Below are 19312 nucleotides of genomic sequence, written 5' to 3'. Positions count from 1 at the left end.
GTTGTGACGCCCCACGCCGCGTGACGCTACAACACACCCCCGGAAGTGAGCGGGACGGAGGCGTTCCCGTTCTACTCTCCACCCACCCCATGCTCGTCGGTTCCTTCCTCGTCCGCTTAGGCCAGGAAGGAGGAGGAACTAATGGTTACGGCCTGACGTTTCCTAGTCGGAAGGGAGAGCGGAGCGCACTGAGCGTCGCGCCGCGGGAGCCCGGGTCCTCCTAAGCGCTGCTCCCGCAACATGGCTTTCAATTTCGGGGCTCCTTCGGGCACCTCTGGCACCTCTGCAGCCACCGCGGCACCAGCGGGTGAGTCAGCCCCAGGACCTTCTTCCTCCAGGGAACGGTAGCCTCGGGCCCGCCCCCTAGGTCCGATACCGTCCGGCTGGGGGTCCCGGGGTTGCCCTGGCACGCGGGACGGCTTGGGGGCATGTGAAAAGGTTGGGCGGCGGAGGAGGAGGCGGGAGGGCCGCGGGATGCTCAGGCTCGGCCTGGGGCTCGCACGGCGCACGCATCCCGCGTGGCCCGGCCGCAGCGTCGCTTCCCGCCATCGGGGAGTCAGCCCGGGATTGGCCGGGGGCTACGCCCCTCTCCCAGCCGGGGACTCACGTCCCCTTTTCCGCCTGGGCACAGAGGGGTAAAGGCTTGGAGCCTGGCCGCTCGCAGCTCCCTCTGTCCCCTCCCTGTCCCGGGGGGATGCTCGGTCCCGGCCCCCGGTGGCCTTTGCTCCTTCTGTCTGTCCCCAGCTCCTCGGCTTTCTTAACCCCATCCGGCGCCGGCCAGGTGTGTTCACGCTGCGAAACCTATTGCTGATTCTTGTAATTCTTATCTTGCTTTCTTTTCCTTTTCTCTTCCCCTCCTCTCACCTTTTCAAATTTTTGTTTCTCTGCCTCCACGTCTATCAGGATTTGGTGGGCTTGAGACTGCCAACTCCACCGCCAGTGGGTTTAATTTTGGGGGTTTCGGCTTAACTGCTAATCCTGCAGTGAACTTTAATATTGGGAATTTCGGTGTTTCTACCACCTCGGCGACTCCGTTCAATTTTGGTAACAGTCTGGCGAGTGCAGGTAGATAACTCGGGGTCATGTGTGTAACGAGTGTTGGGGGCTGGAGTCCAAGAATGTTCCGCTGTTCCTAGAGTTGGGGGGAAATGGCGCCTGTCTAGTCTAATAAGGGAAGGGGTTCATTTCCTAAGGTCAAATCAAGTATATATCAAGTTTTGACTGTCTTAAAAGATGTGGGTTTTTGGAAATCCTTGAAAGTTAGAATGTTCGTTTGTGGGTTTTCATTTAATCATACAGCTTCAAAATGATAAGAATTTGGAATGGAATTTATTTTGAATAAAACGTCTCTCAAGTTGTTAGCTGAAGTATAAGCTCAGCATTTCCCTGGGATTCTTGGACTCCTGCAGTCATTTCCATTTTTTTAATACATATTTCATCGGGATTTCATCTTACTGTCCTTGTGTTTCCAAGAGAAACAAGTCTTATACGAACAGCAGTGACCTGTCTTGTTTCCGTCTGTATAACGATGTTTTTCTTCCATCGATTCAACACATTAGGATGTATTTCCATGAGATATGCAATTGTAGAAAGAATCTATGATTCTCTGCTGGATTTATTGAGAAATTCTCGACGAGCAGTTTAATTTACCACATGACATTGAGTTCTAAAAAGTAGGCTCGACATCCTTGCATTCACTAAGAGAATTATGAAGATTATTTTTTTAAAAATGTGGGTTGTTTGAAGACCATTTAAAAAAATTTTAGAACACAAATATAATGAATGTATATGTCCCAATTTAAAGTAGGCTATGTGAGCTCAACATAAAATGACCCTTAGAAAAGTCTTGCTCCTCAGCTGCTCGTATATGAATTTATCGTCCATAGTCTATGTTATGCCACTTCTGCCCATGCCAATTATATGCATTTGGTAAATATTACCTTCTAAAATTACTTGGGAAGTCAGGTATTTTTGTCCATTAACTTGAGTCTGTATTGTTTACGTCACTGTATCCTCTTGAGTTGAAAGTGACGTAAAAAATACTTGAAAATTCCAAAGATAAAGTGACTCATTAAGATAGAATAGAAGCGGTTACGTATCACTGCCCTTGGTGTGTTTACTTTTCCTAGTTTGCTTAAAATTGGCAGTGGGCAAAACAACCTTATTTTGAAATTTATGTTTCAGAATAAAGGAACCCACATAGTTCAACAGCAGTAAATAAACCTGTTTGTATTTGCTTGATTTCATGTCCATTTAAGTCGTCACTGTTGAATTTTAAGTTGTACAAACATAACTGTGTTTTGATTGCTTTCAAATATGTTAATTAACTTAGCTTTCTGCAAAGAACTTTAAAAGTTATGGGTTTTGTATCCATGCAAGTCTCTACTACTAATAAAGCATTTTTGGTAATTTGAAACATGACAAGATACTGACTAGTCTTTTTGCTATATAGCTAATTTGGAGACCATAGCGATTCTTTGAAAGTAGGAAGTTAAAAGGGTACTAAAGACCGTACTTATTTTAGGTGTTTCATCGAGATGTTTAACTGGCAGTATTGCAGTAGAATCTGTAAGTTACATATGTGCAATAGCCTATTCAATACTTTTCCAAATCTGTATTGTATTGTTAAGGGATTTAGTGTATACCGTAGTGGTAAGGCACTTGCTTGCCTCATGTGTGCAGGCTCCTGGATTTGATACCCAGCACCACAAAATTGGGTGAAACTAGTTTAAATTTTTTTTCTTTGCGTTACATATCACTGTGTAGTTCAGGCTCATTTAAAAGTTGTAATCCTCTTGCTTAGCATCTCCTTTGATGGGATTACAGGCATACACTACTACACCCATCTTGATGAGGCTGTCTTACAATCAATACATGAGGTTCAAGTTAGAATCTCAGAAAACTTGGTGTATAACCCAGCATTAATGGTTTACATGTTTTGAAAGTCTCTGACAGCCTATTTTTAACTAGGTGACCACTTCTTTTTTAAAAATTGCGTTGGCATTTCATTCTACTCATATATTGTTAGATGTTAAGTTAATTTTCTTTCTAGACGTAGTTAAAAGTAAAGTCTGTCAGGTTGCCACAATGTGATGCAGAGGCCATGGCAGCCTTGGCTTCCTTCCTGGCCACTCCTCCACTGTTTTGTTTTGTTTTTTTTCCTTCACCTCCTTCAAGAAAGACATTCTTGTTTTACAGAGGTAAGCCTGTTGGTATGTTTCCTTTGAACTTGCTTCACACAGACCAAGGAGAAATGTGAGCTTATGTGGATGAAATTTAATTGATGAAAATTAAGGTTGCAAGCTGGCAAAGCCATCTGCTGCCATCATATGCTTAGCACTACTTTTTAAACAGTTGAATCCATTGCAAAACAAGAAAGTTGAACTAGGAGTTTGTGAAAAGACTGTGGATGGGCTATAGTGACAGTTCTGGGTAAGGAGCTTACCTAGCCATGCATCTGTTCCCTAGCTCTGCAAACCCTCACAGGCGTTATACAAAGAATACAGGGTTCCTAGTTTTGCTGGGGAAGGGGAGATGGGAATGATGACACTGTTACACGTTTCTATAGTAGTCTGCTGGAATCTGCACCAAGAGGCTGGGAATCTGCACGTTTAAGGACCCACTGTCAGTAGATACTAAGTCTCATTAATTGTATTGGTGTAAATTATATGGACACTGACTTTGTAATAGTTATTCTAAAAGTACATATGATTTCAGAGTTATGGCAAAAGTCTTAATTATTTCTTCAGTCATGTTACCCATTTAGTTAAAAGAATATGTATTGCATTGTGTTCTTTCTGTTTCAAATACTTGGTCATTTATTTCTTGCAGTGCATTGACTTTCTGATTATTAATGTAGGATTTTTTAAAAATTGTTGAAAAATTTTGGATCAATATGTCCTTTATATTTAGCAAGTACTTACGAAACAGTTTGAAGACTAAATTCCCTCTGTGTGCACAAAAGGACTTTTATTTTTATCATTTTCAACCAGGTGGGTTTGGAGGATTTGGAACAACCACCACAACATCAGGCTCTGCGTTCAGCTTTTCCGCCCCAACAAACACAGGCAGCACCGGTAAGAGGCTGCTGGGCATCACCTGGAGATGTAAGCAGAGTGGAATTTAAAAACATGGCACTCAATTCTGATTTTTCATTGAAAGGCCTCCTCGGTGGCACTCAGAACAAAGGTTTTGGCTTTGGTACTGGTTTTGGCACGTCGACGGGAACTGGCACTGGTTTAGGCACTGGTCTGGGAACCGGACTTGGATTTGGAGGATTTAATACGCAGCAGACACAACAGCAGCCTAGTAAGTAGGACTTCATCCTCAGCTGTAAAACTTGCTTGTAGTGCTCTTGCTTCAAGTACAGACTTAGTGTTAAGGACTATAAATATATTGTAGAGAATTCCAAAGGCTACTTTTCAGACTTATGGGTGATAGGAATTAGGGAAAAGACATGATTAGGACTGTAAGGTTCCTGTATCTGAGGTCATACCTTTTAGTTTTGTTATTTCTGAAAGTATAATACAAGTGGAGAACTCTATGAGTATAGCTTATTAGATTATATATTAATATTATTGTAAAATATTAATGTAATGCTAACGTGTTAATACATACATTGATATATATTAATTATATATGGCGCACCCACCTTGTCATTCCCGGCAGATCCTGAGCACACTCCATGTTTTCCTTACAGGGACTGCATCTTTGGATGGACTGTTGTCCCATCTTTTACAATCTTTCCATTGTAGATCTATCACTCAAGTATGTGAACATTAACTCTTAGCTTTGCCATTCTTAGATCTCTGTAGGCTCCCTTTTATATTATCAATTCATGGAAGAAATGGGATCTTTGTCTTTCAAATTACTGGTCAATCTTGTATAGTTTTAACATAGTCTTTGTCATCTCTATCTCCTAATTGTTGAGTGGGATCTAGGGGCTTATTTATATAGATAGTTCATTTTTTTATTTGTAAGACTATGTCATAGGATACCCTTTATCAAGAGATGTATACTATCTAAATATTCATTTTTGTAATGACCCTGGCAGCCACTGGTAATTATTTCTTAGCTCGGTTAATTTATTAGAGGTTAAGAAGTAGTGTTGGTCATCTAGATTCTTCCATCTGTTTGTTGGGATTCATCTGTAAAGAGAACATCACTTCACCTGTGTGGGTCTGGCTTTTTTGAATGTCTGGTAATACAACTGACCTTGTTATGTTCCTTAAGCATTCTCTCACTGGAGCTGGAGATGCTGATGTGGTTAGACCTGGTGGCCAGCTGGTTCCCGGGGTCCCCCAGTCTCCCTCCCAGCACTGTGCTCGCCAGTGTGCGCTGCTGCATCCTTAAGTCCTCAAGTCGTTATGCTCCCATGGCAGCTGCTTATCCCTCCAGCCCGCTTCCCCAGCCCTTGTCTGCATCACAATTGAAGACCTAACACTTTATTTACTCTTTTGGTCCTTATTGACAGTTACATACTACGTTCTGCATTTTAGGGCTTGGCTAATGTTTCCTAAATGCTTGCTTCCTAATTCCCATTTAATCTATTCTAGTAATAGTTAGTGCTCCTGGGTCTTTGCTCTTCACCAAACATTCTCAGCTCTTAAGTGAAATCTGGCTAGTCCCTGAACACACTTTTTGTTTTCTCTTTCCCTTTTGAGGCACAGTCTCACTATCGTCCTGCCTGTTCTCAAGGTCTGTTATTATAGATGTGAAGTACTACACATGGTGGAACATGCTGTTTAACCCTCTCAGATATAACTTACAGAGAAACTTTGGATTGTGTTACTGTTGTTTTAAAGTCCTGCTTGTCTGAGATGCTGTCAGCTGCACCATCTCTGAGGCATCTGATCTCCATGTCTGCTGGCTCTGGCCGTTTTTCAGCAGTCTGGCCTTTTTTTCTAACTATGCCATCTGTTTGGGTTATTGTAGCATCTGTGTTAGCCATGCCCTCTTCCCTGTACTTCATAGGGGTCCCTTCTACTGGACACATGACAGCATCTCAGTTGTTATTCTGAACTCACTAAGCAAGCATCCACACACTCTTTCCCATAGAGTGTGCCTTTCAGCCATTTCCAGTCCAATCCTCTGACATTTTCAGAGTTTTTCTGGACAACCGACACTTGTTGTTTACCTCAGTTCTTTCCTATCCTGGCAACGCTCTTGCCCATATGTAAGATAACATATAAATCCAACCCATAAGTTAGAACGTAAACAGCTGGGAAGGGAACGTTATTTTGCTCACCATACCTTGGGTCTAAGTTTTCTGGGCTTGTTTTTTTGTTTGTTTGTTTTGTTTTGTTTTTTCTTTTTAAGCTTTAGGTGGTCTTTTCAGTCAGCCTACACAAGCTCCTGCCCAGTCCAACCAGCTGATCAATACTGCCAGTGCTCTTTCTGCTCCAACGTTATTGGGAGATGAGAGAGATGCCATTTTGGCAAAGTGGAACCAGCTGCAGGCTTTCTGGGGAACAGGGAAAGGATATTTCAACAATAACATTCCTCCAGTGGAGTTTACACAGGAAAATCCCTTTTGCCGATTTAAGGTATCAGTTATGTCTTTAATCTTCATTTAAAGAGTGAATATAAAAGAGATAGTAACTTTTACATTAAAATGACATTAAAAAGTGTTTGCTTGGTTTTTTTAGTATTTCTCAAGAATGGTGTGATCATGCTTTTTGTTTTAAAATTACAAAAATTATAAAGTTAAAGTGACTTTTTAAAAAGTACTATCTGTGGTTCAGAGTGATCACAGAGACCAGAATAGGACTAAGAAAGAAGGTGCTGGCAAAGAGGAACATGGTAAGCTGGCTGTGGTGGTGTAGCCCGAATCTCAGCTCTCAGGGGTGGATATAGGAGGAACACGTGTCAGTCACGCTCAGCTACAGAGCAGGTTGTGGCCAGGCCACATTAGACCCTCTCTCAAAAACCTTAGGGCCAGCAGATGACACAGTGAGAGAAGGTCCTTGCCACCAAGCCTGATGGCCTGAGGTTGACTCTCCCCAAACGTGGTAGGGGGAGCCTGACTCCAGAAAGTTGTCCTCTGACCTCCATGTGTGCTGTGACATGCCCCTCCTAAATAAATGTAAAAACAACAAACAGAAGAGGGGACGTGATCTGCCTGTCACCTTAAAGGTTACTAGACTTAGGTTCTGTTCCTATAACACTGGTCAGGAGTGCCTCCCAGGCAGTGCCCAGGATTCTCCTGTTATTGTTACTGTAGCTGGATGCCAAAGGCAATAACACGATAATGGCCATTTTCTTTATTCTGCATACAAAGAAGCTGTCCACCGAACAATCATCTCACTGGCATTTCACTTCAGGTAGTCTGGTGAAAGTGTTCAAGTACGCTTGTACTTAACCGTTTATACTTCATTTCACCATACTTATTTATTTATTTATTTATTTATTTATTTATTTATTTATTTTTGGTGGGTGTTGGTGCTTGGGACTCAAACCCAGTACCTCTGCATGCTAGTCACATGCTCTGCCACTGAAGTTTACGGCAGCACCACAGGACCAGAGAAATGTTGCAGATTTTATTTAGACTTTGCAGATTTGGGAATATCTGTGTATATAATGAGATATCGTTATGTCTCATGCCGCTTGAACACATAGCCTAAAGGTCATTTCATACAATATTTTTAGTGTACGTAAGTACTGTGACCCATCATACAAGGTCAGGTGTGGGATTATTTTTACTCGGAATATCATAATGACACCAGAAAGTTTCAGAATTTGGAGCACGTTATAGTTTAGTACACCTTGCACGCTAGGGTTATTTCATTTCTCTGTCATCTGCGTGCATTAGTTGACATTTTTAATATTGTTGTTTAGCAATAGATACATAGTAGTAAACATAGGTTGAAGTATCAGTTTAGATGTTTTTTCTTAAAGGTTACTATGGAACATACAAAGTACAATGAATAATGTGCACATGAATGAGCTTAAATACTTCTCTAAAAGTTACATGTAAGTGGTAACAGGACAAAAGCTCCCAGATAAGCTGTTTTAGCAATGTGTAATTTCTCATATTAATATTATGTAATCTCTTACTCATTTAATAGTACACTAAAAACCTGTTTCATCAAGTTTTGTTATGAAATCATAACATTCTTTGTATCAGTAGTAACTGGACAGTGTTACTGTACAGTAAATATATTTTCTTTGTAAAGTGTTTCTTTAAAATTTAATTCAAGATTCATGAGTCAGGTCTCTAGTGAAATAATTAAGTACATTCAGTCCATCACTTCTGCAGTTGTATTTGTGGCAGAGTTGTTTCAGTATATCAGAAACTTCCAAAATAAATGAATGTTAAAATCATTCAGAGAAAATTCTTCAGTTACCATATTGGAGAAGAAATTTTAATTTCATTCTTTTTTTTACCCTTGGGAAATAAAGTTTTTGTTTATAATACTTGATATTCTCAGGCACAGAATGGTGGGAGAATCATTTCCCTTGTTACCATTTCCATCATTTTAGCAGATGCTGAGTGATCTATTAAACATTTGGTGTAAAATCTATATAAACATTTGATATGTTATCTTGTTTATTTCATAGGCTGTAGGTTATAGTTGTATGCCCAATAATAAAGATGAAGATGGGCTAGTGGTTTTAGTTTTCAACAAAAAAGAAACAGATATTAGAAGCCAACAGCAGCAGTTGGTAGAATCATTGCATAAAGTTTTGGGAGGAAACCAGACGCTTACTGTCAACGTGGAGGGCATTAAGACACTGCCAGATGATCAGTAAGTATACAGACTTGCGGCTTGTTCCAGTTTTGTTGCTGCTGAAACACAAATCTCAGCAGAATGTTGTTTTAAGTTGGTGATAATTATGTATTTATAGGAATGTTTAAAAGGTTTTTTGTTTGTTTTGGTTTTTGTTATTGTGGATTTCTTCCCTTCGATGCTAATTTGTAGACTGTCATTCAGGAGCAGCAGGGACCCCTGAGCTGCATGCAGTGAATGCCAGAAGGTGTTATGGGGACGTTTTGGTAACTGGCTCTTTCTGATTTTTTTGTTCTGGTTTATTTTTTGTTGAGGTTGTTTTTTGGTGGGTTTGAGACAGTCTGTGTAGAGCTGGATATCCAGAAATGGCCCTGTAGCCCAGGTTAGCCTTGTACTTGGCGTGCTTTTCCTGCCTCTTCCCGGAGTTACAGACCTGTTGCCCCAGGTCCAGCCTGATTTCTCTGCTCATTTGAGGACAGTGCGATTGCTCTAGTCCCCATGCCCTTCTGTCATTGTCTTCGGGGTTGCAAGATGCTGTTGGGTAATTGAGGTTAAATGAATTATACCATTATTGTTGCCAGAACTATCCAGTGACAAACTCAGGTTGTACTTCTTGGGTCTTGGTTACAACAAGCAGCCCATATGTTATGGCAGAGCCATGAGAGCAAAGGTTCTGGGGGGACAGGGTGGGGACATAGGTATTTGGTGTAGAACTACACGGCTGAGCACATCTTCAGAAAATAAATTCTGTCTTATTTACCTACCTCATCTTGGCTTTTGTCATTTAAGTTGCTCTACAAGAGTGTTAACACTTATAAGCTTTACTTTCAAGATTTTTAAAAAACAAACCAACAAAATTGCTCTTTTCTCTCGTAAAATCTACTTCCGACTTCAGCCAGCAGTCTTTTCAAACAATAGGTGGTGTTGGTATTTGTGGCTGTGGGTTATATAGTCAGTGTGATATAAATGGGTCGTTTTCCTCCAGGACAGAAGTTGTCATTTATGTTGTTGAGCGCTCTCCCAATGGCACCTCGAGAAGAGTTCCAGCGACAACATTGTTTGCCCACTTTGAACAAGCCAATATTAAAACACAGCTGCAGCAGCTCGGGGTGACCCTTTCTATGACCAGAACAGAACTGTCTCCTGCTCAGATCAAACAGCTCCTACAGCACCCTCCTGCTGGTATGCGCTGGAGACAGGGCGAGTGGGTTATAGTGCTTCTGTAGAACGTATTCTTGAATATTTGTGTTTTAAGTCAGGTGTAATTTTAAATTATATAGCTAATATGTTTATCAGAAATTTGGGGGAAGTGATAAAAATGATTAGTAATCCATCTGCATGTAGGTAATTCACTTGAAATGTTGTAGGTTTTTATTCTTTGTTTTAACTGAATACTTAAGTAAAACTTGAAGTGTTTTCACTTAAAACAAAGTCTGGCTGTCCTAACTAAGCAGACTGGTAATGCTAGTGCAGCTCCCTTCCCCCAGAGGCAGTGGGCTCTGCCGATCTGTCTGAATGCTAAGTGGAAGCATACGTGTGTGTAACAGAAAAGGGCCTGCACTGTGCATTGCTGCAGCCTGCCTTTTCGCATGCAGTCTGTCTTAGTATTTTCATGTCAGTACATGAAGATGAATTTTATTCTACTTAAACACTATATAGAATTCTACAGATATATACACCTTACTTTTCTCAAATTCAGTGTATTTCTTTGCATTCACCATTCCAAACTAAGCAACAGTTAATATTGGTGGAAATTTATCATGGAACACATAGCTTGTTAGAATAAAGTCTCTGTAGCCGTGCTATCAGCCTCTGGGAGATGTCGTGCAGAAGATCATGAGTTTGAGGCACAACATAGACTGCATAGGGAATTGAGAGCTAGCCTAGGCAACGTAGTGACACTTACTCCCCCTCACTGCAAAGCCTGTGAGAATAAAATTTTGCTGGTGAGATTTGAATCACTGTACGTTTGTTAGATATATTATCAACTTGCCCTTCAAAGGAATTTCCACCAATATGTTTATAATCATAATGGATTGTTCCTCTCTTCTCACCTCTGGTGGCAACACAGTAGTTAAAGGATATTTAGTCCCGAATTTTCCTGATGACCATGTTTTGAATATCTTTTCATACTTGTTTGTGAATAGCCTTTTTATGTCCTCTGCTCATTTCCTATTCGATTTGTGGTGAGTTTTGTTTGTTAGATTCTCAAGGTATCATACTATATCTGTTGCAGATACTTCCTTTCAATCTGTACATCTAAAATTTTTGCTGTGATCAGTTTTTAAATAATGGCTTCTGAACTCTTAATTTTTAGAAAGCATTTCCCATACAAATATAAACAGAAAATTATATTTGTTAAAAAAAAATATTTTTGTTTGTGGTAGGTGTTGATCCTATTATTTGGGAACAGGCCAAGGTGGATAACCCAGATTCTGAAAAGTAAGTGTATCACCATCTTATTCTATGCACAACTATACCAGAAAGGAAGCGATCAAATGTGGGCTCTCATTGTATTAATTAAAAGCATTAATTGCTTTTTAAAACAGTTCTACCATGGTAAAGGTAGCATGATAAAGTGAAATGAGGTAGGGCCGGAGAAATCTGAATCCTAGTCACCTATTACATTTGCATTTAGAACGCAAGTTTTTTTTTTTTTAAGATTTATTTATTATGTATACAATGTCTATCTGCATGTACACCTGAACTCCAGAAGAGTTCATTATAGATGGTGCGATCCACCATGTGGTTGCTGGGAATTGAACTCATGACCTCTGGAAGAGCAGCCAGTGCTCTTAGCTTCTGAGCCATCTCTCCATCCCCCTGTAATGCAAGCTTTTGACTGAATTATACTTCCTCATTTGTAAATTAGGGAGGTTGAATAAAATAATGTGCTAATAACTCTTGATCTCAATGCTGTGCATCTGAAGTCACTGTAAAACTTCATGAGGTCTGTTATGAAATATAGCTCGTTGGCTTTAGTAATAAGTTCTGAAAAGTGACCTTGCATTTCAGATTAATTCCTGTACCAATGGTGGGTTTCAAAGAACTGCTTCGAAGACTGAAGGTTCAGGATCAGATGACTAAGCAGCATCAGACCAGATTAGATGTAAGAATTCACATTTCGTTCTGTATCCTGAGAGTGAAAAAGAAAAAAGAGATTTCCAGCATGTGTGCTATTACTTCTTATAGGGAACTAGTACACTGCAAAGCAGCGGTAACGGTTTTGTGCACCTCTTTGTCTGTGGTAGTACCCCTTCATATACGGTTAATTTTATGTGCATGAGTTTTCCCTACGTAGACCTCTATACCCCACATATTGGGCAGTACCCTTGGGAGCCAGGAGAGGACTTCAGATACCCTGGAGCTGGAATTAAAGACCGGTGTGAGTGTGCAATTGAGCCAGAGTCCTCTGGAAGAGCACCAGTGCTCTTAACCTCTGAACTAACTCTTCAGTCCCATAAGTTTGATTTGACATTTTATGAGTTTAGATTTATAGCCTAGATTTACTCAAAGTCACCTTTAAAAAAAATTAATCCAAGCAGGACCAACCCTGATTAACTTCTAAAATCAAACAAAATCTAGCTCAGTTCAGGCGTTCTGATTGCAGATACCTCCATATTCTCTACATGCAGTTTTGATTTCATTAGACAGGAGCGAGCCTACTGATTATAAAGTGATCCATTTAGTTGTCACCCAGTTCTGTGAATGAAGTTCTCCTTTTACACTGATCCGATATTTCTGTATGCATAGTAGTCACTGCTTCCTGTGAAAACCCTACAAATATTTACACTTAAATTAGTTTTCCTTTTCAACATTTCTTTGTTCAGAATTCCAGCATGATTTCTCTTATGGCATAATTTCCACACACTTTATTATGTTAGGCTGCACACACTCTGAATTCATAAGTATTACCTGTAGAATGAATGTTAGCTTCAAACTCACTATGTAGCCAAGAATGACCTTGAACTTCTGAATCCCCTGCCTCTACCTCCCAAGTGCTGAGATTATAGGTGTCTGTAGCAGTTCAATGGTGAATCTTACTATTAAGTCAATTCATCCTTCAATATGGTGTGTCCTTTAATATTGAGGCCATCTCTTCCTTTAAACTACTTTGTAGATATTCTCTTTAAAAATTACACATTCTTTCTGGGCTGATTCCCAGATTTTTAATAAATGTGGATGATAAACACAGCAACCTAATTTTGTGCTTTGTCCTTTCACAATGTCCTGGCATTTCGATAAAAAGTAATAAAGCCATGGTTGGTGGTACAGTCCTGTAATCTCAGCTACTCGGGAGGCTTGGGCAGAAAGATTGCAAGTCCTAGGCAATGTAGATCTTGTCTCAAAAAGTGAGAAGGGCTGATGGGGTAGCTCAGTGGTAGAGTGCTGTGTCCCATATGCTGGGCCTTAGGTTCAGTTCCCCAGTGTGTCCCTGTTGCCCACCCAAACACAGGTGATCTACACAGGTGGGCGTACTAAAATAGCTTGTCCAACCTTTTTGTCCTTTCTTTTAACACTTCAGTGGCATAGAAATGAATTGTGACAGAGACAATTGTAGAATTAAGCCTGATTGAAATGCCTTCCTGTAGAATAGAGATTGTAACCTGGTTTTTTGGGCTAGACAGTAGCGCCATTGTTAAAGTGCTGAGCTCTTGACCTGATTTCAGTCCCCAGAACCCACATGAAAAAGCCACGCGTGTAGCCTCAATGTGAGGGAGGCAGAAATAAGCAGGTCTCTGAGGCTCTGGGGGAAAAAAAAAAGACCACACTTGAGGTTGTCCTCTGGCTTCTACACAAGCATGATCATTGTACTCAAAGAACACATGTGTGCACACACAAATTGAACCTTCCCTGTTAAGATTAAGGTAGCATAGGGCAAAGTAGGATTCTAGGCCAGATAGAAAACATCAGTAGCCAGAGACAAGCAAATGTATTCACTTTTAGAATTTTTATCATTCCTTTTTCTCTGCATTCTCATTATCCCCTCTAGGTAGTTCATGCCACTCTATGAACTAGACTTGTCTTCTTAGCCCTTCCAACTTCAGAGTAACCATCTGTGAAGCCTAAACCCAGCACTCCACATCTTGTTACAGACCTAAATGTTTACCACTCACACCTGGCTGTTGGTTCTATTCCAGAAACAGTATTTAAAGTCCCTTATTTCTGAAATGATGTTTTTATAGTATCTTGCCTCATCACTAAATATCTTAAAGCTCTAAAGAATCTTTGCGTAGTACTTTTTTAGTTTTTGGACATATAAGGAAACGTAAAATACAGAATTATGGGACTAAGTAACGGCTCAGCAGTTAAGAGCACGGGCTGCGACAGGGGACCTGGGTTGGTGTCCTAGTAGCCACATCAGGCAGCTCACAACTGCCTGCAACTCCACCTCTAGGGGATCCAGTACCCTCTCTTGACTCTAATGTCCTGATTACGGTTTCACTGCAGTGTAGAGACACCAGGACCACGTCAACTCTTACAAAGGAAAACATTTAATTGGGGCTGCTTTACATTTTCAGAGGTTTAGTCCATTGTCATCATGATGGGAAGCATGACAATGTCTAGGCAGACATGGTGCCAGAGAAGGAGCTGATGGGTCTACATCTTGATCTGCAGGCAGCAGGAGACTGCGTTCCACACTGGGTGTAGCTTGACCATAGGAGACCTCAGAACCTGCCCCACAGTGACACACTTCCTCCAACAAGACCACACCTACTTCAACAAGGCCACTCCTCCTAATAGTGCCCCTCCCCATGGGCCAAGCATTTGCACACATGAGTCTGGGGGCCATACTTATTCAAACCACATCAAATGCATCTATACACACATGTACGTACAGACACACAGACACACACACACATATATACAAAGAAAAAGAAAATTTTAAAGTAATAAAATGAAGAGTTAAAGAGTTATGTTTTGAGAGATGGGTCACAGTGTTATATCGGAATTAGGCTTGGCCACGTGAGTGTGCCTGTTAAATAGCTGTTGTGTCCTACTTGATTTATCTTCAGACGTTTCTTCCAACAGATCATATCTGAAGATATTAGTGAACTACAAAAGAACCAGACTACAACTATGGCCAAAATAGCACAGTACAAGAGGAAACTCATGGATCTCTCCCACAGAACTTTACAGGTAATAACTGGGATTCTGCCAGTGTTTTTAATATGTTATATGTGAAATATGGGCCAAATAAGGAATATCTTTTAAATAGGAAAAAGACTCAGAAGTTGCAGGAAAGATCCCACAGGTGGGAGATGAGGGTAGAAATATTTCTAAAGTTTGTATTTTAGTGACAGGGTGACAAAACAATTTTGGTACAAGGGAAGGTATAAAATCAGATTGGTTTCATAAAGTAGAAACCATTTTGAGTGGCAGGAACAGGAATGTGACCGTGTATTGATGATGAAAACCAATTGCCAGTTTAACAAACAGAATGAGATAGCAGTAAAACCTGAAATCATAAATTGTCATGAAAACAAGTACCACATATCAAATTTGAAGGGACACAAGCCAAATAATACCAAATAAAAATATGATGAGCTCATTGTTAAGAAATTATAGAAATACCAAGCTAAGTTTGCAAGCTGTAAGGGAGACCTGTGGAAAGGACTGAAAAGCTCTTCCTGTGGACAGCTACCAAAATGGATAACCATCTCAGCCAGAGATTGATACCCAAAGCAGTGAGAAACACCGCCACACACAGAGGCCTAGACAGTATGCATTTTTCAGATTTGAACCCTAGATAGATGATTTCCTAACAATAAAAATTACCAAAAGTGATGTGCAGCAAAGTAAAGAATCTGCTAAGTGCCCAGAAAGCAGGAGAGAGAGCTACCAAAGCCCACACAGGAAACTCCCAAGTGTAGCTGATTTCATTGTTAAATTTTGTCTACCTAATAAAAAAACTAATTCTTGTTACTTAATCTTTCTAAACTGAGGGAAAATATTGATGGCTTCCTTTTTCTTCGTCTTTGAACAATTTCACTGAGATAAAATTCACATTCCACATATTAACGCACTTAAGCGATACACCCTCCACGAGTCTGCCCAGTTTGAGGATGGTTTTATCATCCTCCAGAGAATCCCCTCGCCTCTCAGCAGCTGCTCACCTTTGTACTCATGTTGGCTACATGTGTGGTGTGGAGATTGCAGAGATGCCCACTTGACCAAAAGGCTGGACACTCGAGCAGACACGAAGTGTGAATGCAGCGTGCATGCCTAGCGCGTTTGAGATGGGCAAGAGCACCAGGAATCCAAGCTCATCTGCAAATCAAGTTTGCATCCATCTTGGGCTGCATGAGACCTTGTCCCAAAACAAATTATCTTTATCTTTTTGTAGTAGTCTTTGCATTTAAAAAAAAAAAAGTAAATTTATAAACAGCATTGATTTTAGCTGCGTTACTATGTTTATATAAAGACACTTTTGATGAGAAAATCTAAGATAGCAGACATGTAAAGGCACTTTATTCAAGAGTAAGCATAAAGAACTTGTCTTTGTTTTTCTGCTTTTTTTTTTTTTTAATGTCTAGAGTTTGTATTGTTTGAGGCAGGATCTCATGGAACCCCTTGTTCCTCAGGCTGACCTCAGATTTGTGGTTCTCCTGCCTTAGACTTCCAAGTGCGAGTATTTCTTTTTTTTTTTTTTTTTAAGATTTATTTTATTATGAATATAGTGTTCTGCCTGCATATACAACTGCATACCAGAAGAGGGCACCAGATCTCATATAGGTGGTTGTGAGCCACCATGTGGTTGCTGGGAATTGAACTCAGGACCTCTGGAAGAGCAGCCAGTGCTCTTAACCTCTGAGCCATCTCTCCAGCCCCTAGTGCGAGTATTTCAAAGCACCCCCTGGATTAGTTCTCAGTTTTTAACAGCAAGTCCATAATTGATTTTTAAGTGTTCTACTAGATAGTACTGATGTCTTTATTTTATTTTTTTAGGTCCTAATCAAACAGGAAATTCAGAGGAAGAGTGGCTATGCCATCCAGGCTGATGAAGAACAGTTGCGGGTTCAGCTAGATACTATTCAGGGTGAACTGAACGCACCTACTCAGTTCAAAGTAAGCGCTTCTAAGTCTGTCCAGCAGAGGCTGCCTGAGGTGCTCTGTACAGAAGTGTCAGGTGGTCATCCTGTTGCACAGGACTTCTGGGTAGAGCTGTGTGTCTTAAGCTTAAGCATTTGTTGGCATTAATTAAAACTTCCTAAAATTCTCAGTCATGGAACTGGGAGTTTTAACGGAGGTTTTGAAGCCGTCTTTTCAAAAGCAGCCATCATCTTTAGGAGTGGCTGTGATTGTTAGCACTTGTTTCTGACTCATTTTTTAGGGTCGACTGAATGAGCTGATGTCTCAGATCAGGATGCAGAATCACTTTGGAGCTGTGAAATCGGAAGAAAGGTATTACATAGATGCAGACCTGTTAAGAGAAATCAAGCAGGTAGGTAACTGTTTGCAACTTTACCTCAGTCAGGATGGCTACTCAGCAGCTGAAATACTGCTGCATGTTAAAAAACTGTAACCTTCGCACAGAAAATACAAAAACATTGCTTCCTCAAAAAATTAAAAGTAGACTTAACCTGTCATCTGGCAGTTGTACGTCCTGTTTGTTTCTGAGACAGGGTCTCACTGTGTAATTCTGGTTGTCCTGGAATTTGCTGTGTAGACTAGGTTGGTCTTACATTCAGAGTCTGTCTGCCTCTGCCACTTGAAAGCTCTGCCAGCTTTAAGGCACCTGCCACCACATCCAGCCAGTTCTACCTACTTCTACATACCCCAGGAAGTTGAAAGCAGGCGTCTGCAGGACGTTTATACACCTGTGTGCATGTATACAGAGTGGAGTCGTCCTCCCTCCTCAAAAGGTTCAACATGGGTAGACCTTGGCATATGCCGCCACACAAGGACAAGTACTGTGTGGTTCCCCTTCTGACACAGTGACAGATGCCTAATGATGGAAAGTGTACATCTCTGTACACTAAAACTGTCCACGTAGTGTCATGCCACAGCAAAGAGCCTCCCCACAGAATATATCTAGATAACACAAGTGCCAAAGTATAGGCAGTGGCAGGACTCGGGGCAGTGGAGACGTAAATCTCAGGCTTCCTCCAAGTCCTCTCAGCTGTATTTTGTCACGGTCTAGAATGATCTCTGTCTACATTAAATTGAAAAACTGGCACTAGGGGTGTGGCTCAGTTGGTAGAGTGCTTGCCTACTATGCAATGCAGCCCTGGGCTCAAGCCCCAGCACAAAAGATACTGTTGGTGCATACTTTTTTTTGGTTTTACCTGGTTTTAGGGTGTATCTTGTACTTCTGGTCATAGCTGTTAATGCTTGTTTTTTAGTTGCTAAGTACTGTATTGTATGTAGCTTGTAGTTTAACAGAAAAATACACTCACATTTTATTTTCTTTAATTTATTCTAGCATTTGAAACAACAACAGGAAGGCCTTAGCCACTTAATTAGCATCATAAAAGATGACCTAGAAGATATAAAACTGGTAGAACACGGATTGAATGAAACCATCCATAGCAGAGGCGGTGTCTTTAGCTGACCGTTTACAACCTTCTCCCGAGGTTTATAAAATGCATCTTCCTGCTAATCAGGCCTTCTTTACGACAACCACATGGGCGGGAGAAGGATCCTTTTCCTTGCTGGGATGTTTGAGGTTCCTGGGAAATTACTGTACATTAAACCTGAAATGGTCACCACAAAGCTCTTCAAAGAGAATCTTTGAAAAAATTATATCGAAAAGCTTTACTTTTTAAAAAGTACACAATTACCCAAAGTATATGTGCTGTTGTACATTTTACAACAGTGTGAAGCATAGTCACAGTGTGTAATGATTAGTCTCCATTCTCTTTTCCATAGCCCAAAACGAAACCTAGCTGCTTCCCACGTAACAGAATAAACTCTAGCCGCGTGGCTGTGAGACCTGCTTCAGAGTGTAGACACACTGGCGTCTGTATCTGTGGGGAGTAAAGAAAATCCCAAAGTATTCAGTGATTTGCGTGGTTTTCCTTTTTGTTCTATGAAGACTTGAAATATATATTTTTATATTATTTTACTTATTTGGAACTTACAGAAAATACCTAACCAATTAGACTATAACAAAATCACCATTTTTGCAAGCTTTTTTTTAAACTTTATTTCTAAAACTGAAATCCTTAAAATAAATTGTTAATTTGTACTTTTATGTAATCCTGTCTGATGTTTTATTTGAGGACTTGTCGGTGCTGACATATTTTGACTAGGGTGTAACAAATGAAAGTCATCTTACAGGATGAAGAATTCCCTTATATATTAGCATCTGAAAACAATGGCTGAGTTCAGCAACATAATGTGATTCTTCCATAGTCCACCAATTTTCAGTACAGCTTCTGCCTACAAAATGTACCTGGGCTGTGGGTTGTTGGCACCTCTCCAAATGCTGTAACTACATTTGGCTTACACTGAGGGATGTTATGAGGGATAGCACTGTGAATCTTGCTGCTGTCCTAACATGGGGGTGGGGAGAAAAGTGCTGTGTGTCTAGAATCCTGCTGGTGCAGAAGAGGCTACACTGCAAAGAACAGACTAAA

At 40.6% G+C, this 19312-nt stretch overlaps 1 protein-coding gene across 3 annotated transcripts; it reads left to right on the top strand.

Moving 5' to 3' along the window:
* The first annotated feature begins 103 nt into the window (after positions 1-103).
* On the top strand, positions 104-18932 carry Nup54 (nucleoporin 54). Of its 3 annotated transcripts, none has more exons than XM_021649886.2 (13): positions 104-307; positions 904-1065; positions 3993-4076; positions 4162-4308; positions 6325-6545; positions 8560-8747; positions 9715-9911; positions 11117-11171; positions 11745-11838; positions 14763-14870; positions 16680-16799; positions 17065-17175; positions 18157-18932. In XM_021649886.2, the coding sequence occupies exons 1-13, from the start codon at positions 241-243 to the stop codon at positions 18283-18285; spliced, it is 1683 nt and encodes a 560-aa protein (XP_021505561.1). In that variant the 5' UTR covers positions 104-240; the 3' UTR covers positions 18286-18932. The 3 variants fall into 3 exon arrangements, with proteins under 3 accessions (XP_021505561.1, XP_021505560.1, XP_021505562.1); XM_021649885.2 differs by having other exon boundaries at positions 105-307; positions 6319-6545; XM_021649887.2 differs by lacking the exon at positions 904-1065 and having other exon boundaries at positions 106-307; positions 6319-6545.
* Positions 18933-19312: the final 380 nt, after the last annotated feature.

Source organism: Meriones unguiculatus, chromosome 3, assembly GCF_030254825.1.
Source record: "Meriones unguiculatus strain TT.TT164.6M chromosome 3, Bangor_MerUng_6.1, whole genome shotgun sequence".
In the NCBI taxonomy this organism is placed as follows: Eukaryota; Metazoa; Chordata; class Mammalia; order Rodentia; family Muridae; genus Meriones; species Meriones unguiculatus.
This window is presented reverse-complemented; position numbering and strand designations above follow the sequence as displayed.